The following is a 27917-nucleotide window of genomic DNA, read 5'->3' as shown; positions in this document are numbered from 1 at the left end:
CAAAACTAATGATATTCCCATCAACCTCTGCTGACTACTAACTAATATGGTGACCATGGTAGCATTGGCTGAACCCAAATGTCTGAACTTCAAATGTTCAGATAATCTGTCCATGTCAACCTTTACCCTCTTTTATCCTTTCACCTCTCTCCATTTTACAGCACATGTTATCACCTGATGAGCCATAGCCCATGCAGACTCAACATGATGACAGAAGGTAAGACAGAAGTGTCCAAGAGAGCTCAGCCAGTAAGTCCACATGGTGGACATTTGGATTCAGCCATTGTCATTGTGAGCATGTTAGCATGCTGATGTTAGCCCAAAACATCACTGTGCAGACGGGACCACAAGTATATCTATAAACTCAGTGTTCTAACTTCCAATAATGATTGGAAGTTAGAACTCCATCTGTCTGGTTTCCATTCATCATTGCTCCTGTCATAGCTTGTCCTACATGCCACACTACCTGTTAGCCTGTGGGATGATATCTGTGCCAGCATATACACACTACATGGTTAACTTTGAATTGAATCCATATTCTTAACTTGTTTGTGAAGTTTGGAAAAATAATTGTTTGTGATTGATCAAACTAAATTTCCATAAATTCAGGTAGACAAATTTCAAGTTAAAACTGTGATGGCATAAAGCATTTCAGATTCATTCTTCAAAGTCAGATACAGCTTTCTGAGACACACAGGGACTGAGAAGAGCATGCAAATCATGCTCATTCAAATCAAATTCAATCAGTTGTAGATAAATCCATGTTTGTTTTCCTAAGACCGCCTGATGTGATCATCATCATAGCATCATTCATATTATTGTCAACAATGTCAGAAATGTTCAAATACACAAGGGGGCTTTGAGATGACCTCACATTTTTTCTTGAAGCTATATTTAGCTTTTTTTTTTTGCCGGCACTTTGAGGCAGAAGAGCAAGCTGTCACATATTAGCATGTTATTAATAAATCAGAGCAACGTTATCATTCATGTGGAGTCGTCCTTGTGTCCAACTGATGAATGGAAGTCCAATATTCACTCTCACTGAGCTTCAAGTTACTGTGAGGAACTTTGAAATATAACTGGTTAAGAAACAGTCTCAGTTTAATCCTGTTACCTCTATATGACCTACAGAAGTAAAAAAAAGACCATCAGCGAGGAGATTGGCTGTTTTCTATATTTAGTTATTCTTAATGCTTGTCATCAGTACCACCGGGTCTGATTCTGCTCTAAATCAATGAAATCACACCAGAAACATCTTCAGCTGACTCCAGCTGGGCCTCCGGCAGCGACTGGCCCACCATGGACAGATCCAGATCAGGCTTCGCTGCCGCCTTCAATCTGCTCGACGGAGCTCTGGTGGGAGGTGGAGAGCTCCGCGGCCAACAGCAGCGGCTCCTCCTCTAGCCAGGAGCGGAGCATCACCTGCTGCTCCGCCGGTCCCCGCTGGGAGCCGACACCGACACAACACTGCTGAAGGACCAGGCCGTATTACTGGGCCCGCTGGAGGGACGGGAGGCACAGGAGAACCAGAACCAGGACTGAGCGGGGGCAGACTGTCGGACCCTGCTGCAGTAAAATTAGAGTTTTTTTAAAGGGACTCTGGTGCTCGGAAACACTACCGCTTTTGTCCACAGGGACAAAACCAAATCAACACAAAATAAGGGTTGTTTAAATCCAAATTCAAAACTCATGTTTTTGCCATAACTTTCCATTAGTTGCTTATTCTTCATTATCCAGGTGAAGGGTCAGTCTCAGCCTCAATGTATAACTGAAGCCTAGTGTTATAGTCCCGTTTGTACTGCCGATGAGAATAATATTAACTTTCAGAAAGCCAATGCTTCTCAATAACCCTCTGTTGGTTTGTGTCCCACAAGCACAGCTGTGTGCCTCTCTGTCTCTTCTCTGTGCTGGACCATCGGCCGTCCTGGGACCTGGCTCTGTCCTGGCTCTCGTACTTCATTTAACATGTTGGATCTGGATCTCCGTCTTCCAGGAGATTCAGTCTCTCCTCGTCTCCCTAAGTCTCTAAAGCTGGCTTCACACCAGGCAGCGGCGAGGTGCAATTCGCTGCAATAATTACACTTTTCTGCCACCGGGTGGCGTGTTCATGTGTTTCAGGCAGGAAGAAATTCTTTGTAAGGTAGGTCAACATGTCAGAGGAGTCCGAGGATCTGTGTCCTGATTGGCTGCAGATGCTCTCTGTCTGCAGTTCCATACTAAAAGTTAAAAGACCCCCAACATTTAGTTTGGCTGCACTTCGCTGAGCTCGGAGCCGCTGCCGCAGCTTTTCACAGACATTGCATGGCAGGCCAACTTCACCGCTGCTCTGGTGTGAATTCATTCGGTGTAACTTTCTCTCTCTCTCTCTCTCTCTCTCTCTCTCTCTCTCTCTCTCTCTCTATCTCTATCTCTCTCATGTGTGAATGATGTGTTTTAGTTTTGCTTCTTGTGTGTTTGTGTAGTCTGTCCTCTGTCCAGGTTCCATGGTGGAGAGGAGGTTGTGTTGCTCAGGCTCTGTTTGGTGATACCTGGAAGCTGCTTGACATCCTCCTGGATTCATTTTCTTCATATAGTGATATACATTCTATGTATCATGTTCTTGATTGTCCATACTGTAATTTTATTTTGTTGTTTATTCTGTATATGCGACATCTATTGCACGTCTGTCTGTCCTGGAAGAGGGATCCCCCTCAGTAGCTCTCCCTGAGGTTTCTAAAATTTTTTCCCCGTTAAAAAGTTTTTTTAGATTTAGATTTTATCGTATTCAAAGCAACGGTCTATGGACAGAGGGCGTCATACAGACTGTAAAGCCCTGAGGCAAATTTGTGATTTGTGGAATTGGGCTGTATAAATAAAATTGACTTGACTGTTTTTGGTCTCTTCCAACTCCTGAGGGAAATATCTGGCTCTTTAATGTTCACCAGCTAGTCTAGTCCTCGTGTGTCCGTCTGCTGTTTGCTGCTGAGCAGGTAGTGAACTGTGGGATTTTACAGCTTTTTTTTTGTGCCAAAAAACAGCTGCTTGCTGCTGCTGGAAACCAGTTTAATGAGAGATTAAACTAAACACCAAGTGTGTTGTAAAACCAAAACAATAAGCTGAAAGACACTACAGTCTCACTAAAAAGAGTTGGTGATAAATCTCTGCGGGTCTATCTCTATGAAAGCAAAATTTCACGTTAAACATTTGATTCAGTGTTAATAATAAAACATCGATTACTGGAACGGAATTTGAAATTGATTGTGCCACCACAAATATAGCTTGATCATCCTCGATCCTCGATCCAGTTACAAATCCTTACATGAACAGTAAGAATAAAGACATGCAAATCAATTTTGATTAAATTTAAAAGACTGAAGTTTATTAGATCTTGGGTTTTACTTTTCTATTTCTGACCATCAGTTCTATCCGGTATGATAGCATTGTTCCCAACCTCTCTGATCATCTTATTGCTTGTGTTTCTTGCCCTGCTGGACATATTTTTAGTGATGTAACCACGTTCTGAGTATGATATCATGACCAATGACCAGAGCGACAAAAAATAAAACCCAACTTGTAATAAACAATATTTGTTCACACTCAGTTCCGTAAGCCAGGCGTTCCAACCAACACAACTGGATATATTGATGGTTGGGAAACCAGTGGGGGATAACACCCTGGTTGTTGCACGAGGGACTCCAAGTGATTGGAGGGAGAAACTGAGGCAGTCCGAAGCAGCACCCATGTCTGATATACATTTTAATTTCAAATGTTGAGACATAAATTCAGATTTACCAAATTAAATCATGTACCCCCAGCATTCTTACTCCATCCTGTCGTTGCTGCCATCACCGTTGATCTGCACCACACAGTCCTTTGAGTGGGCCGTGTCAAAGTGCTGGGTGCTCACCATGTATCTCCCCCGAGCATCCAGCCCCAAGGCGGGGACAAAGCAACGGTCAAACTGCATTTCTTGGCGCAGGTAGGAGGTCCTCTTCTGGCAGGAGTCGCCAGTTCCCTCCTGCAAGGCCGACAGGAAGACCACCAACTCAAAGTGGTTGGATGTGCCCTCACACAGGGAGGGGTAGAGGGGGCTCTGACGGTCTAGGGGGTGGTAAAAGGTGAGTGGGAAGATGAAGAAGGGACACGGCTGCTGGCCTAGATGATCCAAGTGGAAGTCCAGAGAGGTCTGGTGCAGGGCCTGACCTTCATGCTCCTCGTAGAGCACGGCACTCACTTTTACGTCCATCAGGGGTCGCTTCAGCAGGTTGGTGGCTCGTAGAATGAGACACTTCTGGCCCTGGTGTTGGCCCACCACCGCCTGGGGGCTGAACTGGATGGCTCCCGCTCGCTTCTGGGGACGTGCAATCTTGGCTACAAATGCACCTGAAAGTAAAGACAATATGATATGATGAGGAGATGGTTTCACCTTGTTGGTGTAAACATGTTTGTCTCATGCTGCTTTGCAGGACATCGCAGCACAAGAAATCAGGCTCTGACCGTATAGCAGGAGAGGTAATACCACAAAATGTTCTAGAGGCTCAAAATGAATAGATAGCACAATTGATAATATAGTTCTGTCTTTGATTTTGATTTGTTGACTGCTTTGTCGCTTTTGTGGAAGTGACTTTTACTATATTTTTTACATTGGGAGTAATTTGGGCTTTAGTGACTTGCTCAAGGACAGTTTAACATGGTCAAACCACCAACACTACCATTAATTGCCGACCCGTTCTACCATCTGAGCTACAGCTCAATGTAGCTACATGTGATCTACCTGTAAATGCTAAATGTTACTTTCTTTAACCGGTTTATCGATGGTCAACTGGGCAGCTGCTCTAACAATAAACAATTTGACTTTTTCCAACATGGTTGATGACACATTGTCCAAACTTTTCAGTTCCTTTTTTAAAGTCCTGCATTCAAAATTGAGTAGGAAAAAGTACAGATGTATGTACTGTATTTAAAAGTACTTGTTGTGACTGATACATTATTCTATAAGACATTATCAGATTGTCCATTCTGATACAGCAGTGTGTACGCAGCATCCTACTGTTGTAGCTGCTTGAGGTTGAGCTAGTTTATCTGTTTTGTCCAGTGGTTTCTGACCTATAGGGCTCACCAGATAACTCTGAGGGGTTATAAGATAATCGATGGTAGTCAATGGGCCCAGACCAAAAAAATCACTTATTGGTAGCACCTAAGGTGGCAAAGTCTAGTAAAGCTTTTTGTAATCCTCCATGTGTGTGGGACATGTTCTGATATGATAAACTTTGCGGTGTGGCAGCTTTGTTGTAGTTAACATGACTTTTATACCCATACCCTATAACAGGCATCTGGAACGATGAAATGGGCATTATTACCGAGAAACTACCTAGACCAAAGCCAGTTAGGTCACAAACTGGTCTTTATACATGTGTTTAAATACACAATGAAAACAGAATAATAATAAGGTCTAATAATAAAGAATAAAGTAGTCTTTAGGCCAGACCAGATATCGGTACCACCCAAAGTGACACAACTTTAATGGTGCCATTTAATGGTGCCATGATACATGATAACATTTCCAAATGAGCAGCTGTTTTACTTTTCTTGCAGGAAACCTGTTTTTGAACCTACAGTATCACAATCACAGGTTACAAATATAACATTACAACACCTCTGCTGTTAATGAAGACAATGAATAGTTTACAGAATGGATGTATATCCCCTACACATGTATTTCATACATATTTATGCATTTATTCACTCTTGTTCTTCAGTTTCAGTGACTTAGTTAAGTCTGGAATAGACAGGAAAACACAGGACAGAAACAGAACAGACTACAAACAAACTGATAAAAACACAACAGAAAAACAACAAACAAAACAGAAAAATATAGCAAAATAAAATAAAACAGAAAATAAATAAATATATAAAGATGACAGTAAAATAAAATAATAATAATAATCATAATAAAGATTTTGTTAGAGCATAAGATTGGACACAATCATAGATTCAAGCTCGAGTTATAGCTAAGTGAAGAAACTAAGTAAAGGGATGGAACAGTGATAGCAGTACTGAAAACATAGGCAATTTGTTTTAAGGTGAGAAAAAAAAAACATTTTTAAAAGTACGAAATGATAAAAGAGATCAGATATTTATAGGTAAGATATTCCAGTCATAGGGAGCCCTAAACATAAAAGCTTTTTTGCCTACTTCCTTAGATACAAAGGGAATAAAGAGAAACTGATCAGAGCTTCTTAAACAGTAATTTGGTAAGTAAGGAACAAAGAATTGTTAAAGGCAAAAAGGATAGCTGAAGTTAACAAACTAAAAATAAATTGATACCAATGAAATTGACGTCTTTTATCCAGAGGGAGCCTTAGAACTAAGTCACTTAAATTGAAGAACAAGAGTGAAAAAAATGCATAAATATGTATGAAACACATGTGTAGGAGACAGACATCCATTCTGTAAACTATTCATTGTCTTCATTAACAGCAGAGGTGTTGTAATGTTATATTTGGAACATTACAAAGAAAGTTTGTGACGGAGCAGCCATGTTGAGATCTGCTGAGGAAATACCAAGCACCGCCCACCAGCCGGAGCACAGCCAATAGGAACGCTCTCTCTCTCTGAAATGACTTGTGATTGGCCAAAGTCTCCCGTCACAGGCTAGATTTTTTAAAGCCTGCAAACAGAGTCATGAGGAGGTGCAGAAGTCTAGTTTTCTCTCAGAACACTTGAATTACAATATGCTGAAAGGTTATTATGGAATATTTGCCAAATGATGCCAAAAACATTCTGCCTAGTGCAGCTTTAAGTGATGCACTTGAGTTAATCTACTTAGTTACTTTCCATCACTTTTCTGATCAACTCTGATGAGGATGTCAGAGATGACAGAGATAATTGCACAATTCTGACAGAACGTCCTCATTACCAAGGCTGTAGCCAGGACTGAAGAAACAATGTGGTCATACTGAGACCGGTTACGTCACTCTCACATCAGAGAGGTTTCATAATAGTTTGGAAAAAGGTATGACACTGTTTAAAAGCAGGGCTGTACACTCTGTTTAAAAGTGTTTTTTTTTATAATACATTGTTTACTGAACAAAATATTTAAAATGGCAGCTTTTGGACTACTTTTATAATAACTCACGGTTTCATCATAGTCTTGGATTTAATCCTTTCATATAAATGCAATACCAAGGGTTGCCCAGCAGATGTCACATTAAGTCTGCATCAAAAGCTTTGAAAAACTTCATAAACTTTAATTTCTCCCTTTCCAATTTTTTTTTTTTTTAAATTTTAAGGCTACAAACAAAAGAGAGAGCAACACTATCTTAATGGTGTTTATGAGATAACTGGTGGGGTTAAGGTAAGGGAAAGTTTGGTTGAGGTAAAGCACCACAGGAGATGACTGGTTGGGATTTGGGCCGAGAATGATTGAAGGGGAAAAACAAATCGATGGGAAAATAGACTTTGACTCAACACTCAAACAACTCCCACTTTTTCAAATGTAATGTCCTGAAAAAATATCGTCTTCATTTTTGGCCAGTATACGGTAATTAGCTTCAGTTTTAGCTCCAGTTTTCCAGTGTGTGCATTACACTTACAATTGAGACTGTGACCTCAGAGTAGAGTTTTGTGGAGAGAAGGCTTTAGGAATGGGAGAGTTGTACCTGTGATGAATGCTTCCAGCATGAGCCCCAGCAGCATCTGCACAGCCAGCAGTGCTATGGCACTCGGACAGTCCCCACTGGGGAACATGGTGCCGTAGCCGATGGTCAGCTGTGTCTCCAGGGAGAAGGAAAAGGCAGCAGTGAAGCTGGTTATGTGCTTCACACAAACCACATGTCCCAGTGGGGGGGCGTCGTGATCCTGCACAGCCAGGTCTCCGTTGAGGTGGGCCAGCAAGTACCACATGCAGGCAAACAGCAGCCAGTGGGCCAGGAAGGAGGCGCAGAAGGCAAGCAGGACCCACCTCCAGCGCAGACCCACCAGTAATCCCCACAGGTCCTGCAGGGCCAGCAACCAGGCTCTGCCCAAGGCCGCGCGCCACGAGCCTGCAGAGCACATAGGTGGACGCAGGGCACAGTGTCCATCTTTGGTGACCAGGCGTTGGCGGGGTGGAGAGGACAAGAGAGGAGAGGAGGAAGCCTTGCCACCCAGAACGCTGCTATTGGATTTGGTTGTCATAGTTGCAGGTGGATCTCAAGCACAGTAAGTCAAGATGATCCTGAAATGAAATGATAAAAGACACCAAGAGATATTTCATGAGACTGTATCAGTCAATATCAATATCAGTTTCATCTCTGTCAGTCCAGTACAGGGGTATAGATCTAAGATGTGCTCGCCATTTTAACAAAAAGACTGAAAGTAGGGGGAAAACTTGCTCAGCAATGTCAAAAGTGAAGCTTCAAACAATGTCAACGCTGTCTGATTTACACATTGTAACCTGTTAGCTAGTTAGCTCACAGTTAAGACAGCTTTAGTGCTCAAACTTGGCAATGTGGACAGGGCTGATGATGTGAGTAGCTGCAGTCAGCTGCTCCAGAAATACTGTAGCTCCAATGCTACCTGCTAAAACTATATTGACTTGGTTTTACGCTTCTGTCATTACCTGTGTCGTCAATAATTAATGTGCGAATCAGCCTTCATTATCTAACTTTGGTCCAGACTGAAATGTCTCAATAGCTGTTGGATGGATTGTCATGAAATTTTGTGCAGGTCCTCAGGATCATGGATGTATAAAGAGAACAGCATCGAGGCAGGGCCCCGTTCATTCCTATTAAAGTTGAAGCAAAAAAAACTCGACTTCCAAGCATAAAATTACTCGGATCTTCCTGCGATCTTCCTCATCCATTGTGCCCATAGAACAGGCGCAGTAGTGTTTCCTTTAACTCCACCTCCCAGCCCTCGCTCCAGCCTCGGGCTGGGTCTCATTCACATGAACGGAGGAAGGGAAATAACTATGGATTCAGCTATTAGTGCATTTTACAACTTTTAGGACATAATGATTTAAATAAGGGCTATTAGAGTGTTCATACTGGGTAGTTAAAAAAAAAATTTAAAAATGATCCTCTGAGTTACAGACATCTCCTTCCCGATGTAAGTCTATGGGGAAAAAGTCTTTTTGGGCCCAATGGCATCACGTGACGTACACGGAAGGTGTAGTACCGCCGTTTGGCCTCTACGAAAGATTGCTTCAAAGCCCGGCGTTCTTCCTGGAGGCTTGCTAAGGATGAAATGTAACAACCTTGGTGACTTTTCATCTAGCGCCATCATCAGGTCAAAATTTCAATGTGTCCAATATTTTGGTTCATGACCAAATACCTGCAAAAATAATTCCCATCAGCCTCAGCTGTACAGTTTAATGCTAATTAGCAAATGTTAGCATGCTAACATGGTAAAATAAGATGGTGAATGTGGTAAACATAACCTGCTATACATCAGCATTTAGCACAAAGCACCATTGTCTCACATAGCCAGACCTATCTCCACAGCTCTGTGTCAGCTAGAGAAAGATCTGCTTCCACACACTTGTTTGTATTTCTTTAAACCAATCACAATCGTCTTGGACGGCACCAGGGCTGACTTAAGGCATAGGCCATATAGGCGGTCGCCTAGGGTGCCACCTTCTGGGGGGAAATAAATAAATCAGAATTTCGCCGAAGGCACCAAAAGGGCTCGAGCCAGCCCTGGGCGGTACCAAGCACAAGATGCAGCAACAATACCCTTGCAAAATAGACAGTTGAAGGGGAAGATAATGCCACATGACTTATGCAGCCTTATACCCCCAGTCTACATTCATTGAGTCAGACTAGCACTAGCATGGCTGTAGTCTTGTTACTTTTAAATCCCAAATTATACTTTTAGAAGTTTAAAAAATATGCACCAACTGTAGAGAAATCTTTTTGAAAAATGGGCAGATTGGATGAATGCATGTACATGCTACACAAAGAATGAACTCTTTCCATTTTTGACACCCCGCCAGCTTCCCTTTGACCCTACCAAAACATTGCACACAATTAATCCTATAATCTTCTAGGAGGACTGCCATGAAAACCTTCTTGCAAAGGTGGGTAAAAGTCAGAGTAAGTGTCAAGTCTAGGCTATAAAGTAAAGACAAAAAAGTCCCATGTCCAATCCAAGAATTAAACTTTAACCCTGAGCAACAGTAGTAACACATTTACAAAATAATACTGTTCTATTTATTATTAATAACTTGGGGAGGATATCAAGTCATTTCATGTCTGAGTCATTGGTGTTAAAGTCTATGTTGAGTAAAAATCTCATCAGATTAATGACTTGAGTCTCGGTCCACACATCTGCACTGTTGATCCCAAAGTGATAAAACCGTCTGATTTTAGTGACTAATTGGCCATTCCTGTAGTGGCACCAACACGACCAACCTTGTCATTTTAGCCTTACTACAGACTTTTTTTCCATTTTGATGGATCTAGGTTAGCAGTAGCTAGAAGCTAAGCTAGGCTAAACAAATCCTGATGATGTTGATAACCATTTTTTCATTTAAGTCTGGGTAAAACAGTAAACATCATATTTCTCAAAATGTGGAACGTTCCTTTAAATCCCAAAGGTTAAGCTGTATGTAGGCTATCTAATTCAAACAGGACATATGTTTGGAGAGGAACTCCGAACACCAGATGTATGTGAAGGCAGTCCTGACAGGCAGACAGCTAGAGTCCTGTACTCGTCAGAGTTTCTATTTCTATGTCAATATTGTTGCCAGGAGATTAGAGCAGGTCCCAGCTGGGAATCTGTCTGAGGAACACAGCGACATGCAGAGTAGGAATGCGTCTTTCATCTGCAGGGAGCTTTAAACTTACTGCACTGCATGGCTCTCCACTCATCTTGTTCCCCAATTACAATATACATTCACTATCATTTTACGCACGCACTTATTATGCACCTGCAACTTCTTCTGATGCATTTGCTGTGGACTTTGCATAGCTTTCAAATACAAAAAGCAGGGAGAGTGAGAGTTACCATTAACAAAGTACAGACAACTTTCTGTGTTCATCTGTGAAGCCAACCAACTGAGCACTTATCTGGGGCATAAGCTGAAGCAATAGCAGGGTAATGAGGAGTGTGTTGGGTGAATGTGTAGTTGATTTTGGTAAGAAGTTTGTCTTTGTTCGGAGGCTAAAGGTCGTCACATGAGAGCCATGTGCTGGCTGAGGACCTCAGAGTGTCAATTGTGTCAGTCAGTCAGCAGACTGGCCATTAGAGCTCTTTATACAGTGTATTAGACCAGCGTGTGCATGTACAACAAGCACACGGGTCTAATTCAGTTAGTACAGGATCATATTTATACAATGTCCAATTTAATGCTTTGTATAAATCATAACAGAAGTTATCTCAAGACGCTTTCATATAGAGCAGGTCTAGACCATACTCTATAATCTAGAGACCCAACAAGAGATATCCAATCATGAGCAACAGTGGCAAGAAAAGACTCCCCTTTCACAGGTAGAAACCTCGGGCAGAACTAGTACTAGAACCAAAACCAGAACCAGAACCAGGCTCTGGGTGGGCGGCCATCAGAGAGAGAGAGACACACAGAGAGAGAGAGAGACACACAGAGACACACAGAGAGAGAGAGAGAGAGAGAGAGAGAGAGAGAGAGAGAGAGAGAGGCAGACAGATGCACAGCAACCACAATAATAGCGCAACAGCTGTAATAGTAGTAATAGTAGTATAGTAGTAATACAAATACGACCAACAACAATAATCAATAGTGGTGGATGTAATAGAGTCATCATAGAAATATCAGTAATAATAGCTGTAATAATAATAGAAATATAACTAATACTAATAAAAAGGCTGATAATGATAGTAGCAGTATCATCAGTAGTATATCTATTTGTATCTCTACATGTATACAACATGTTGTACGCACATAAACAGCACATAAAACATATTGTTCCGTATAAAACTGGCACCATATACCAGTGAGTATGAAGTTAGGTGACACTGGTATGAACGTGGCTGCTAATAAAATATTGTACAGTATGATACACATACAAAGCCTCCTATACTATTACATAAATGGTTCTCAAGATTTTTATGGGTTAAAATTGTGATGATGTTCATTAATTGTTCTAATGTAATCTCTTGTATAATAACAATAATATAATAATTATCTCTGTATAAAGTATATTCCCACTATATGAACATTTCAGCTGCTTTAGTGTCACAAACTGCGAGTTGAAAGTCCAACATTGTCTCCTAAAACTATGTCTAAACATTACTGAATGGATTTGGTGAATCAGTACAGGAAGTGTTGTATTGGTGTTGGGGGTGGTCGGGCGTACAGGAGCTCAGACAGGTGCTCGTGTTGAGCGTCCCTCGTGTGGCTACGTTAAGGCTACAAAAACATTCTGGTTAGTGAAAGATCTATCTAGAACCTAAACCAAAGCGGAATGTTTTAAAAGAACAATAATGTCTTTATAATTAGAAATCAAATCTAGCTGAAAATGTAAATAAAGCTTTTAAGATTAATGCGACTTTGTAAATATTTGCTTCCTAGTTGTAATTTCGGGGGCATTATGTTCCCTTCAAACTAATTTGCAGATGCAAGTAAGTCGTATATAAACTGAATTTTTCAGAGACAGGGTAGTGACAAAGCCACAGATCTGTCTGCAGTGTGTGTACGTGTGTGTGTGTGTGTGTGTGTGTGTGTGTGTGTGGTGCTGGTTATTGAAGTCTAAACCTTCAAAAACAGACACCTTCACAGTTTACACACCGTTCATCCAGCTGTGTTATATCCTGGTTTTGCATACACACTAGATTAAGTTGCAGCGTGTGAATTATGCATCTTAAATAATGTCTGAGTTATTTTTTCAGCTCATATTATGAACTTTGAACTTTATAAATGTTTACAATCAGAGAAAAGTACAGTACTAAAGTATACGATCAATCATGGGATGCTTAGCGGGGATGTTCCTTTACTGTGTCTTTGTTGACTTTCACATCTGCACATTTTTGATACTTGACTGTGAACAAATACTCACTTATATTTAAGCACAATGTGGAATCTATAACTTCAACTTTAAGTATTATTCCATGAAGGTAATTAACTTATATAAAGACATTAACAGCTTTTCCTCCTTGTGTACGACGACGCAAACAAACAAGACTTTATGTAACTGCTGTGAGGAGGGAGAAGTCCCTGGGGCTGGTGGAATACTTAGACTTACTGTATTCAATGATTCAATGATGGCTACGCGTGACGGTGCTTAGTCAGCCATTTTCCCGTCTCTAAGTGATCTGTGCTAACGTCGAAGTTAAGAGAGTTAAGTTAGTGGAAATGTCTCTGTATCACCGACTCGGAGAGGTGCAGAGGGGTTTATGTAACATTCAGTCTGCAGCTGTCATGTGTTATTGTATTGATAAAAAAAGTTTGTTGTCTTAACTTTCAGATGCCCTTGTGTCCATGCTTGTCGTCTACAACCTGGATTAGTCACAGTCCGTCTACCACCTCTGGGTTGTAGAAACAGTTTAGCTGATAAAAAGTTTTTCTTTACTGCATTTATTGTAATTTACAAAGTCTATACAGTGCACATAATTGATGTCATCTGACAAATCCATGGATCCAACAAGTTACAGTGATGAGGCTCCTTGAAAGCTCGCCAACACTGATCAGATCACAGCTGATTCTCCGGGTATCAGTGCCTCAGCTCTGCCCAGCATCACATGCTGGAGATTGTACTCACCTAGAGCTGCAGTGAGGGCTAAACAGGGGCCCTCTGACCTTTTCACCTAAGAGCTGGTCTGAGGTCTGCCAAGTGAGCAAAGGGGCCAAGGCAGATGGGATTAGTTCCACTAGTTCCTTGGAGGACAGGGTGTAAAATCCCAGAGGAATCCCAATCAGAAAGTGATCGTGTTACCCCGAGAGCTTTCCTTGGTGTGGGAGGCAGACTGAGCGCGGCGCTCTCTGCTCCTCCGATCTGCAGCTTCCAGCTCCGGGGCGAGGATGATTCAATTGGTCACATTACCCTGCATGGAGCCTATTAGTGTTCCCGGAAGACAGAGGACAGAGGGAGGGGGGAAAGAACAACACCTTGTCACAGTTCATTCAACGAGCTGCTTGTTGCTGGTTGGTGTCCTGCAGCTGCTGCTGGGACAAATTGGGTTTGCTGATAAGGTGATGCATCTGTGTGTGTAAAGGTATGTTCAGGTATTTGCCTGCATCCACATGTTTTGTCCATCTTTTCTCCTTCTTTATAGAGAGGTGAAGTCCCGCCCCTTCCGGTGGACCACCATGGAACCTTATTTTGGAAAAAATATGAACGGTAGTCAACGGAGAGAGACAAATATTATTATTATTATTTGAATTGCGCCATGAATCACACAGATGATGTTTGTCAATTTAAAAGATAATTGATCAAGTCCAGAAAGTCTCAGTTTGTCGTAGTATCATTAAGTTTTGTGTGAAACCGCTCAGTGAAATACATCTCTCGTCTCGCACAATATACTACGTCACCAACAGCTAGCAGTGTATTCCAATCCGCGTACTTCCGTACTTACACTTACTATTTTGAGTGCATAAGTGCGTTCACACTGTGAAGTATGGCAAAATGCAGTGCACTCGAAGTACCCGGATGTTGTACTCAAAACGGTCAAATTGTTGAGTGTGGAACGCTGGAAACTTTTCACTTTTTTTTCAATTGTCGCCATCTTGGCTACGTAGCGGAAGGGACGGGACCACGACCACTATTCAAATATGTGAAAATGGCAGCAAATGATGCGGCAGCTTTTGCGGTGCTGAACAACGTACCTTATTTATGTAAGTTATAACGTTTCACATCTACTCATTTGATTTCATTTTCTGTGTATTCTGGATCAACAAAGCAAGCAGATATTTTGGCGGGTAGTGGACGGGTAAAACCCGAAGGAGGCAGCAGTGCAACACAACGGATGCCAGCTGCCGTAAAACCCCGAAGAAAAAGAAGATATTTTGCCGGTAGCGAGCTGCGGTCAAATGTTGCGATCGTCATTTCCGGTAAGTGTGCCGCAGAGTATTCGATTTGAGACGACCCTACCCCGTTGAAATTCACACACTACTCAAGTTAGTACAGAGTGCACAGAGTGCACTACATTGAAGTGTACTTCAGCAAGTATGTGGATTGGAACACACTGTAGCTAGCTAGCTAACTTAGCTACGTTCCACGTCACCAAGGCCTATTGAAGGAGGCTGGGTCACGTGTCATATCTTTGGGGTACAACACATGCGCTGTAAAATCTGGTCTGCACTCGCCAAAATTGAGCCAATCGCAACGCACGACCGCAGCTTCAGTTACACTGCGCATGTGTTATACCCCATACCCCAAGACCCATGTCCGTCCGTGTCCCAGCCTCCTTCCATAGGCCTTGCACGTCACCGACACTAGCTAGCTAACTTAGCTCTGTTCGAGTCCCAGATGAACCGTTATCTGACCTGATGTGTTTTATCAGTGACTCCTGATCTTTTTATCAGTCAGGAAGAGAAAGAAGGATCAGACCCGTTGCTGGTGTGAGTTCATCCCAGTAGGAAACACTCAGACATCGTAGCTTCACAGAGTCACTCCCACACTTTAGGCTCTGTCGTCTTTCTAATGACGTATTTTCACAGTCTGATACTTCAACAGTTTTACTAAAAACTGAGACTATCTGGACTTGATAAATTATGTATTTTAAATTGACCAACATCATCTGTGTGATTCATGGCGCAATTCAAACGGGATCAAATAAATATTTATCTCTCTCTGTTGACTATCGTTCCTATTTTTCCAAAATAAGGTCCCATGGTGTCCACCAGAAGGGGCGGGACTTTGTCTCTCCATTCATGTGGTTTCTGTCCTATCATATCCGACAGTAATACATGTTAAACCCTTACTGAGAGAATCATAATTTCATGGTAATATTGGAGATGTTTTGTGAGTCATTTCATACACATGTATGTAATAAATATGGGTTTTTGTTCAGGTGTGGCATGAAAACACTACCACTAAATCAGAACCTTCAAATAACAAAATACAGTGAGTCTTTATTATTGAAGAAGCCATAATTCATACTTAAAGGGAGGAGGGATACACCAAGAGACACATCAGAAGCTCTCACTAAGCTGTGAAATCACACACAGTTCAACACAGAGCTAGACTTCTAGCTAAAGGCCCACCACTGGAACACGGCACGCTACCACCCTCTACTGGAGGCCCTGCAGCCTGACACTGGTCAACCCAACCACAGCAGTCCAACACTGGTCAACATACACAGCACAACCACAGCAGTCCACGCGCCTCCAACTGAAGGTGAGAGCTCATTGACTATCCTACTCAGTGTTGGCGTTTATCCCTACAGCTGCTCTCCCTCCACTCTGTCAAAACTCTAACACGTGGCTGATGGCACAAGTTGAACGGAGAGGGGGGCGGAGGTCTGCGCTCTCCGAGTGCCATTCTAGTCTGTTTGTTTGTTTGTTTGTTTGTTTGTTTATCTGTCAGCAGGATTACTCCAAAAGTCTGCGATGGATATGAATGAAATTCTTTGGAGGGATGGGGTGTGGCACAATGTACAATCCATTAGATTTTTGGTGGCGTTCCGGATCATGATCCGGATTCAGGATTATTTTTAAGGATTCCGATCAGCCTGAGCATTAAGCCCACAGGGTACATGGACAGTGTAACTGATGACGCGGTGATGACGTGTGACCCCGCCTCCTTCCTCCTGAGAGCAGAGAGATACGTGTGTGGATGTGTGTGTGGGAGCTGCTGGCTGTCCGGTGACAAAGAAAAAATCTGTAGCTGTCGGGATGAGAGACAACGTAGTGTATCGTTATACATAACGACATAACATAACAGACATAACAAGGCTGCTGAATGAGAGAGGCATCCGCCAATACGTTACACAGACACATACCGTGTTAATGATAAGCCGACCACCTCACGTAACTGCCAGCTGTGAGCTGTATTCTGTTTTTAAGGTCACACGTTGGCAGAGGTCTGCGCTCTCTGAGTGCCATTCTAGTGTTTTACATGCTTAGACTCTGTGTGAATAACAAAATCATATGTTCATACTGTGATGAACACAATAGCTATATGCTTTAGTCTTTTCATTTTTATTATGGTGATGAGTTGATAACAATGAGGATGATAACTTCAATTTCAAACAGTTGCCAGTCAGTCTGACAGAGTGGGTCATTGCTTTTCATCTGTGTGAGAGTGGCGGCCCCTCCAGCCCCCTCTGTTGTCCTGCAGTGGGCTGACTGGTCCCAGTGGAGGTGATGGGAGTTATTGTAGCTGCTCTACTGTAGCTCTGCCTTCATTCCCTCTCATTAGTCTGAAGAGTAAGAGTCGGGTCATGCACCCGCTGCTGGGAAATGTTCCCCTGTTCCACCCTCTCACTCACACCCTCTCTCTCTCTCTCTCTCTCTCTTGTGTGGTTTTTCTCCAAGGAGGTAAATTTAAGGGTTGAAAGAGCTTTAAGATAATATTGCAATAGTGGTACGTGTTTGTCCAGTGCTTCAACAGTTGGTTTAAAGGTTAAAGCCTGGTCTAGCATACTGCAAAATAAATCACTTTAACTGTTTCATTGTGAGGGTCACTTGCCACTCAGCAGGCTGGTTGGGTTCATTATCTCTGAGGAGAGGCAGCTGTGGAGCCTCATTGTCCCTGATGAGGATCAGGTGGTTGAAGCCTACACTGTAAAACTTTTTCCTGTAAAATTACAGTAACTTACAGGAGAAACTGCTGCCAGTATTTTACTGTAAAATTTACAGTATCTGTACTGTATCAAAAAATACAGCAGCTTACTGTAATCAAAGCATACAGTAATTTGCTGTAATAATTCAAAAATTACAGTAAAATACTGGCAGCAGTTTCTCCTGTAAGTTACTGTAAAATTTACAGTATATGTACTGTATCAAAGAATACAGCAGCTTACTGTAATCAAAGCATACAGTAACTTGCTGTAATATTTCAGAAATTACAGTAAAATACTGGCAGCAGTTTCGCCAGTAAGTTACTGTAAAATTTACAGTATCTGTACTGTATCAAAAGAATACAGCAGCTTACTGTAATCAAAGCATACAGTAACTTGCTGTAATAATTCCAAATACAGTAATTTATTGGTTGCAGTTTCACCAGCAAGATACTGTACAATTTACAGTATCTCTACTGTATCAGAGAAATACAGTAACTTGTTGTAATCAAAATGTCCAATAATTTCCTGTAATAATTCCACAAATTACAGTATCTTAAGCATCTATAAAAACTAAGCAAATGAAAAATAACAATTTTGAACAATAAACACAACAACATGGCATATTCATATTATTCTTGTTTATTATAATAACCTGAGTTTGACAGAAAATAACATCCAAATACTCAAGCTCTTACAAATAAAAATGGTGTGATGAGTTGTGAGTGAGTAAGAGACACAGTGTGTGTGTGTGTGTGTGTATCTGACTGACTGAGTGAGGGTGTATATTTGACTGTGTATGAATATCTGAGTCCATGGACTGAGTAAATACCATAACCTTTCTGTTTCAAAATTAAATAGCCTCCCCTGTTACACTGAGGGGGTTCACTAGACAGAACCATCCTATTGAACAATACTGCGTGCTGGCTAAACATCTTCAATATTAAACGTAGAAATAATGCCAGGTTGAACATTGTAAATAGAATAAAATTCAAAAATACAAAAATAGCCATTACAAATAAAAATACTGTTGTGAATGAATGAATTCATGTGTGAGTGTATGAGTAAGTGACGGGCTTAAAACATTTGTACTTTGTGGACTGAGTAAATACTGTAACTTTTCTGTTTCAAAATGAAATAGCCTCCCCCGTTACACTGCGGGGGTTCACTAGACAGAACAATACTGTTGAACAATACTGTGTGCTGGCTCAATATGGTCAATTATTAAACGTATAAATAATGCCAGGTTGAACATTTTAAGCAAAATTAAATAAAAAATAACATTGTGAATAAGTGAGACACAGACATAAAGGGATTTTCAGTAATTGAGTGAGATATGGAGGGTTTGTCTCTACAGACAGAGCCAGGGATGTGATTGTTAAACTCACACAAAGTCCCACTCGAAATCCATGAGCTTCCGCAGGAGGGTGCAAACATGAGGATTCAGGGATGTCCCTTTCTTATGAACCATTTCCCCGCTCTTCTTGCTGGTCACCTTTCCCTGTCGTGCCTTTGTCCCTCTCTCTGGGTTGATCCTGACACAGCATCTACAAGGCATAGCAAGGTAAAACAAAAAGACACAAATGTGAATCAAACCACCTCTTACCTAAAATTAGACCGCTAAATATTGTTAGTATAAATAATACCTGATTTATTATAAGTCCCCAAATCGTTCTTTTTCATGCTTTATGTTTGCAATGCATATTAGAGTAGATACACGTGGACATGGTGAAATACTTCTTGCTAATATAGCTTACTTGCCTGATGTTTTATGAGTCACACTTTTGGAATATGAATATAACATTGAGTTTTTTTGGTAACTTGATGACTCTTTGATAATTATCTATTTAATTTAATTATTCAAGACTAATAACAATGGGTTATTAATTTATATATGAAATGATATTATTGAAGGCTAATACTGTTATGTTTCTTGTATATATTTTAGAACCACACATACACACCCAAACATCCAAGTGATCATTTAAGCTTATTTTGGAATGAACTCTCCATACCCTACTCTCTGATCGTATGTCTATCACACATAGATAGATACAAGGATAGCTGTAAGGCCCAAACATCTGACACAAATGACTATATGGAATTCAAACTTACTTCTGTATGAATTCAAGTGTCCAGGCAGCGTGATCCTGATATTGGAGGTTGAAGTTGTAGTAGGATGTGAAGACAACAGCAAGCCCCAACGCAGACAATGCCCCTTCACACACCACCTGACCCTCGATGCTTACCATCCAGCGCTGGTCGGAAATCATTGGACCTGAAACACAATGCAAAAAGCTTTAGGCTGAATACCAAATTGACCATTTGACGAATTATCAAGTGGCCACTTACCGCTTTATTGTTTTTGTATGGTATTGGCATTTCCAACTGATATTTGAAAACCTTTCTAAAAAAATGTAAGCCTCCACTAGATATCAGGAATTCTTGATGTAGGATGCGAGATGCTACTCATCTACTGTACTGCTCTTTGATGTATCCAGGTAGCCATTTACATACTTGCGACACCATCGCGCACTCATTTTCATAAAGCTTAGTGGTTGTGTCCGTTGCAGTGAAGGAGAAATCAAGTAAAAAAGTTAATACAAATAAAATAAAATCTACAAAGGGAGGGAGAATATCAAACGAACTATTTACATATTTACAAGCTATAGGAACACCCTAATCCAGAAAGAGTGAGAGAAAAGCTTAAACAAACTATTTACATATCAGAGAAGAATCAGAGAAATTATTATTCCGTAGCCTACTGTGTATGTATTATAGAGTCAACTATTTATTAACTAAAACATAGCCCACTGTGTATGTATTATAGTCAACTATTTATTAACCATCTAAAACTACATATTTATTTATCCATTTCTGTATGCACAACTGTTTCAGAATCAGTATCTATTTATAAGAATGTAAAGTTGTGTGTATTATATACAATATAGAAGACATAACCATAGAAACTCACTACAACTGAACTCCAACTCCAGCGGCAAGCAGCGTCTTCCTGCCTGCCCCACACCTTCTGACTGCCTGCTGACAGGCTCAATAGAAGTACTCTGCATATGTGCACTAGTACAGTGTAAGTAGAAACGTGGGGCTTAGTGCTTACCTAGAATGATCAACCAAGGGCTATCAGGAAGGGTGAGGGATGTCTTCACAGTCGCCGCTGTGTCTGACACCTATATAGGAGACAATAAAGGCATTGCAATTCTAAGTTAATACAATTAAACAATGCTTTAACTATAGTTGTCATCAATTTTCCTGTTTAAAGAAATTATTTTTAAAATCACACTGAGCTCCACTCATTGCATTTCAATGTCTTAATCTGAAATAAACTACATCAGTTATACTCACATCTGCCTGCAAGATGAGGACATCTCTCTTCTATTTGAAGCACCCTGCATGCTCATGTGAGCACCCTGCTTGCTCAACAGTATTCTCTCCATCATCTCTACCTGACCTGATCTGACTCAAAAGATTACCAACTACACAACCTTTATGTGTTCTTGACAAGTGTGATGAAAAAGTGGATATCACAGTAAACATTTTACCACAATTTGTGAATGGACATAAGACTGGTTTCCCCTCTTTAATGTGAGTCTTCAAGTGAGAAAATAATGTAGACAAACTGTCACATTTGACAGTACAGAAATCGATGTGGCATGATAAAACGTCTAATGTTAATGTCCTTATGCCAGAACATCCTTCCCTCAAGCTTGACTCCCTCTGATCTGGGTGATCTCTATATACATGGCATTTTAAAGCTGTAACTTTGCCAAATGAACGGTAACAATCGTGGAAAGCACATTTAAATGTGATGTGTGGGGTGTTTTGATGAACTTTCATATGCCTAACAAAGGCATATTTAGTACCACATGCATGGCGGCAAAATTGACAGTTGAACATTCTTGAAACACAAGATAGATACTGCCTCGTCTCCCTTTTAGATTGCTGCTACCTATTAGTAATTATATTGAGAATTTAAATGCTGACTAAGCTAAAACCAGCTAGCTAACGCTAACTAACGAGCTAGCGCTAGCTAACGTGCTAGCGCTAGCTAGCTACCGTGAATATAAGATAGACTACTGATGTTTGTTACCTGTGATACTAATGAGTATTGAAATATAGACAAAGCTAAGAATAGCTAACGACCTACCGTTAGCTAGCTAATGTACATCCATGGAGGAACGTGCACTGTGTTAGCAAAGGTACAATACAACTTGATGATTTGACTTACCATAAAGTAACGTAATGTAACCACTGGAGTTTCCCTTCGTCTGGTCTGACGATCAAAATGGAACTGGCGGTGGTGAAAATAAAAAGTGTTTATCCAAACTGCTGCTGTCTCTCAAGTTGCACTGGACAACAACGATGCTGCTGCTGCCAGAGTGACCGTTGACCGTTGAGCTGTTGACCGTTGAGCCGTTGAGCTGCGGCGCTCAACGGTCAACTCGAAAAAAATACGCGCGAGAATTTAGAAAAATAGCCGTTAATTTATTTTCCCGAGATTCTCAGCGGCAAGCAGTAGATTACTGTGAAAAGATACACTTGACCGCTGGGATCATGGGAGCAAGCGTTCTGACTCCCAGAATGCATTGCTTTCACAGTAATATACAGTAAAAGCATTTTACAGTATGTAACTGTTAGAATCTCGCTGTAAATTTACATCGAAGTCTTACAGTGTATATATACCCCTGGTTTCAGTGATCAGGTGCTGACTCATTCTCTTTGTCAGAGGTAGTGAGAGTGCTGTCCTGTTTTTGCTCTATCTGTATAGGGGTGTGTGAATCTGCAGAAGTACACGTGAACCTATCTGTGGGATTTGCTCACCATTTAGCTTCTTCTCAGAGTCTCTTAGAGTGGGTTAGGTCTGTGTGGCCTGCCTTCACTGGTTCTTTTTGTTTCATTTATGTTCTAGTCAGCTGCTCGGCAGCAGTGTTTTAGTTTTAGTCTTTTCAAGATATATTGAGTGTAGGGAGCCTTCCTTTTAGGCCAGTTTTCATTTGGTGTGTCCCCTCTCCCTTTAAATTGCCTGGGATTTTTGTGGTTAACCTTCGGGATTAACTTTTAGATTCGAACGTGTTACGGCACCGACTACAGCTAGCGGCATCAGCTACTGTCAACACAACAAACAGCATTGCAACGACTAAAATCACGGACATATATTAACCAAAACTGCACAAACTCTTGTTGTCACACACGCTGACCTGTCCACCAAAACAAGTGGAATATATAACGGACCTGGAAAACTATATCGATCACTACTACCTACAGTGCACCACGCCGGATACAACCACAGCCACTCCAGCCAACTCCTCAGACGACAATACAAACCCGGCCAAAAGGAAAAAAAACAACTCTGCAGCAGACACACACGATCTACTCACAACTGAAATAGAGGTCAGTTTTACACTCCATTAACCGAAAACTCGACCTGGTTGCCACACTTCACTCGGAAAAATAAAAGACATGCAAGCTAGCTTAGATTTTGCCCACAACCTGATCGAACACTTTTCAACAGACACAAATCCCTCAAAACTACCGTGGAGACCCTCACTCAACAAATGGACATAATAACACATGAAAATAAGCGCATCAAAGAAACCATGCTAGACATTCAGTCACGGGGTATGCGCGACAACTTAATATTCACTGGCATACAGGAAAACCACACATCTGTCAACTCAGAAGCTCTGCTTAAAACCTTCATGCACTCCCAGCATGATTATAGTTTCACTGGACGCAGAGAAAGCATTCGATAAAGTTAACTGGATTTTCCTTTTCACTGTTCTACAAAAGCTTGGTTTTGGAGAGTCGTTCATTAACTGGATAAAAACACTACACAGCACACAGTCACCACTAATGGTATAACATCACAAAGATTGTGCAGGTGCCGCTGTGTAGTGTGATGCCCACTCTCTCCTTTGCTTTTTGCCATTTTCATTGAATCACTTGCTTGCGCCATCAGACAAAACCATAAAATAAAAGGAATATACGCTGCAAACATAGAACACAAAATTAATTTATATGCCGACAAGATCTTACTTTATCTTCAAGATCAACAACACTCACTACAGGAGGTAATCAATGTCATTAATAATTTCTCACAAATCTCAGACTATACCATAAACTGGTCCAAATCAACTATTCTCCCCATCTCAGTGAACTCATGGAATCCTGCAACCCAAGACACACACCAGTCTTTCACTATTGGTAATATCATGTATCTGGGTATCAACATCTCCTCCAGGCTGTCAGCGTTAACTAAACTCAATTTCACTCCACTACTAGAAAAAATCAGCAATAACCTCAAGAGATGGTCTAACCTTCCCCTCACTTTAATTGGACGAATAGCAACCATAAAAATGAGAATTCTACCTCAAATCAATTACCTCTTGTCAATGATTCCAACAAAGCCTACAGCTAAATGTTTCCAGTCACTGAACTCCGTAATATCACACTTTTACTGGAAAAACAAAAAAACTAAAATCAGTCTCAACACCCTACAGAAAAACAAACTCAGGGGGGGCTTGATGCACCCAATTTTTTTCATTACTACCTGTCCAACCAGCTACAGTATCTTGTTAAATGGATCCACTTTGACCCAGCTCATATATCTTGGATTACATTAGAACAAGCAGAATGCAGGAACATAAACATCTCTGATTTACCCTTCATTGGCTCAAACATCAAACTGCTTCAAAAACCCACTCATATCCTCAACTCTGACAGTCTGGTGGAAAACACTTGAAATTAACAAATCAGAATTGACTCCTTGCATGTACACACCACTCTGGCACAACCCAGTCTTTCAGCTCAACAAATCTCCACTTCACTTAAACACATGGGAACAAAAAGGAATCACACATCTCCACCATCTATTTCAAAACAACTCATTTATCTCATTTAAAGACCTGGTCCAGGGGTCTGGGGTCAGAGGGGGAAACTTTCTTCAATACCTACAAATTAAATCAGTCATTAAAAATAAAATTAATATAGTAATTCACTCCAACCACCCCATCCAGCAGAACAGATCGTAAAATATTCTACATCAACCAAAATTCTTTCAAACTTATATAAATTAATCTCCAATATAGATAACAACACCCACCTGCCAACTGTTATATGGGAAAGAGATTTATCTCTCCCCTCTGACACTGACCTCTGGACACAGGTCTGCAGAAATTCATTTGAAATGACCCAGAATACAAATCTGCAGTTGATTCAGTATAAAATCCTCCATAGAACACACATTACTCAATACAAAATGCACAAAATGGGTCTTTTCCACCACAGATAAATGTTCACATTGCACTCTAGGCACTAAAGATGACTACTGTACCTTCACTCCTTATGGCTCTGTCCACCCGTACAACACTTTTAGTTTCAGATAACACAGAAGCTCTCCACAATCTTGGGTTGCAGCATTCCCCTCTCTCCCTCATTATGCATACTTGGTGACTTAACCTCAGTAGATCTTCCACCAAAATACACAAAACCCACACTGGTTGCCCTAGCTATCGCCGAGAAGGTCATACTTACAAACTGGAAAAACAAACCAACAATAAACATCAATCATTGGCTAAATCTCATTACAGAACACATATCAATGGAAAAAACAACTGCCTCTCTAAAAAAAACAAATCTCACACTTTTTGATAACCTGGACCCCATTTCTCTCAAATCTCAACCTCAATTTCAATTTTGCTGATTAGCAAATGCCACCAAACCACTAAACCACTTACATCTCCATTCTTAGACATACCCATACATGCAGTCATATGAATGTCACACACTCAACATTTCAGAACCAAACTGTTTCACATTTTACCCCTCAATACATCATCTATACCCCTCAATACATCATCTATTCACACTCTGCTCACTTACATCATCACAATCATCTACAGCCTCCTTCCTTTCCTAAACCCTATCTCTTAACTATTTTATGTGTGCGTCATCCCTTTTTTTTGTTCCCTCTCTCTCTTCTCTTAGCCCCCCAGAGAAGGGGCAGCTTAAGGGGAGTAACCCGTCTCAGGAAACAAAAAAATACAAATGCAAATACAAATAAATATCAATATATAAAGACAAAATATTAAAACATAACATTGTCGGACCATGAGATATTATAAGCCACCCCTGCCACGAAAAATACTCCCCCCCCCACCCTACCCGACCCCTCTCTCTCTTTCCCACCCTTTTCTTTCTCCTCTTTAAATACAAACAAACACCCTACATCCCACCCACACTGCATACATACAAACGCACACAACTGAACACACACACTAGAACCTTACACAACAGACTGCCCTGCACTGTCAATAACATCCCCCTCCCTCCACCAACGGCCGTTATTTATTTGTCTCATTTTGTTCCTTTTGTTAGAATTGCCCTGTCCCGTTAATTCTGTCATGTCACACGATTTTATTTATTTATTTTTTCTCTTTTGTTTGTTTCTGTTTGTCTTGTCAAATGTCACCTGTTTTGTCTTGCTTCACTAAATAAAAAAAATACAAAAATACAAAAAAAAATAATAATTCCCCTGGTCCACTACTGAGAAATGCAGTAGTATGTACTGTATACTGCATACTACTGCGTTCGTCAGTAGTATGTAGTAGATGGTTTCGAATACAGCCCACAGCTTCACACAGGTGCCCTCAATCAGCTGCACCTGGAACACAAAGACATAGAACAGACATACACAAGGAAAAAGCAACAGAGCACAGAGTGATGCGTAACAGCTCTCAAGTTTCATTCACTATCCTCAAGTTCCCTTCTATATTCTCAAATTTCACATTATATAATAATTTATAATAAATGATTTAATTTATACTTCCCAGAGGATTGCATCAATGGTTTCTGGGACTGCCACTGAACATTGGTTATCAGAGACACCTAATTTTAATCCATTACTTTTTACATTTCATGATATATTACAAGAGACAGTGAGGTAAAAAAGGAGTTTATTGTACTTTTTCAGCAACTGTATTTAAGAAACCTGTACTTTTGGAAATCTGTGTATCCTCGGACACAATGTATGCATGGAAAAGAGTGAGTTCACAAAAATCTGAGCCTATAGTATGTAACATAGGGTGACAAAGCCAGAATCCACATAGAATAATACTAATGGTAATACTAATACTTTTGTTTTCTCCATAAAGATGGACTGACTATGAAGACTTTTCTCTGTTATGGTTGTGTGGTAAATTGTTTTTTGCCGTTGTTTGTTTTTTCCATTTGTGAGTTTGATGTGGTGGTCATAAAATCATGTTTTTTGTTTGTTAGTTTGTTAGTTTGTTAGTTTTCGTTTGTTCGTTGAGTTGTATATGATGGGGGTAGATGTATAATTGAAAAGAAAAACAAAACAGTGCGAGGAAAAAGTGCTCCAGAACAGCTAAGTAGACATTATGATGAGATAAGACTGCTAGGATCAAAATGTGATGTGTTATTGTCAAGAAAATAAAGTCTTGAACTGAGGATGATGTCTCTCTTTGTGTCTTTGTCTCTGTGAGTGCGTGTGTGTGTGTGTGTGTGCTGTGGGGTTGTTGGATGTGTGTACAGTGGGGTCACATTTCAGGTTGCACTCTGGGAAATGACAGGCCATCTCAGCTTCATAAAAACTTGATTGTATTCAGGGGAAAGCTGAGAGTGCCGGGGTCACAATCTCTGTTCTCTTTCCTCTCGGAGTCCTCACCATCTCCCACCTGTAAAACACAAACTCCCACCGAAGACACACTGTTTCTCTGCTCACCACCTCATCTTCTTTTTATTTGATCTTTTCATGAGCTTGTATTGGTGATTTACACAGACATACCAAAGAAAAGCTAAGTGCTATAGTGGCTCTGCTGAAGAGAAAGAATCTAAGAGAGCAGCTCGACATGCCTCGAGCACATCTAGGACTTATCGCGCAGAATGCCGATCAGAAAACCGACAAATATTCCAAGGGACAGAATAGGAGAGAAGTACTGGTACAGTGACGAAAACTACAAGCTGATGCAAAGATCATGAGTGCATCCACAATGAAAATGGACAGCAGAATCCTTGCCATTGTGAGCAGATGAAGGGCACTACCACAGGTCAAGACTTTACACCAAAGAGGAGGTGGCATCATTATCTTCGTGAAATATTTAGGAGGGATGGGGTGTAGCACAATGAATAATCCATTAGATTTTTGGTGGCGATCTGGATCATGATCGAATTTTTTTAAGAATTCCAATCAGCCTGAGCATTAAGACCACAGGGTATAACAC

At 40.8% G+C, this 27917-nt stretch overlaps 1 protein-coding gene and 1 long non-coding RNA gene across 4 annotated transcripts; both read right to left on the bottom strand.

The window, feature by feature from the left end:
- Positions 1 to 388: 388 nt before the first annotated feature.
- Positions 389 to 25506, bottom strand: kcnj13 (potassium inwardly rectifying channel subfamily J member 13). 3 transcript variants are annotated; one of them, XM_074639990.1, is made up of 4 exons: positions 25433 to 25506; positions 13698 to 13991; positions 7641 to 8197; positions 389 to 4362 (listed from the first exon to the last, which is right to left on the bottom strand). In XM_074639990.1, exons 3-4 carry the CDS (start codon positions 8155 to 8157, stop codon positions 3800 to 3802), a joined length of 1080 nt encoding a protein of 359 aa, XP_074496091.1. In that variant the 5' UTR covers positions 8158 to 8197; positions 13698 to 13991; positions 25433 to 25506; the 3' UTR covers positions 389 to 3799. The 3 variants fall into 3 exon arrangements, with proteins under 3 accessions (XP_074496091.1, XP_074496092.1, XP_074496090.1); XM_074639991.1 differs by lacking the exon at positions 25433 to 25506 and having other exon boundaries at positions 13872 to 14220; XM_074639989.1 differs by lacking the exon at positions 25433 to 25506 and having other exon boundaries at positions 13698 to 14214.
- LOC141770815 (uncharacterized) lies at positions 19796 to 21240 on the bottom strand. The gene is made up of 3 exons (XR_012594626.1): positions 21022 to 21240; positions 20777 to 20846; positions 19796 to 19936 (listed from the first exon to the last, which is right to left on the bottom strand). It is a non-coding gene; the product is annotated as an uncharacterized LOC141770815 (long non-coding RNA).
- Positions 25507 to 27917: the final 2411 nt, after the last annotated feature.

Source organism: Sebastes fasciatus, chromosome 7 (genome assembly GCF_043250625.1).
Source record: "Sebastes fasciatus isolate fSebFas1 chromosome 7, fSebFas1.pri, whole genome shotgun sequence".
In the NCBI taxonomy this organism is placed as follows: Eukaryota; Metazoa; Chordata; class Actinopteri; order Perciformes; family Sebastidae; genus Sebastes; species Sebastes fasciatus.
The sequence above is the reverse complement of the archived record's forward strand: the minus strand, read 5'-3'. Positions and strand labels throughout refer to the sequence as shown.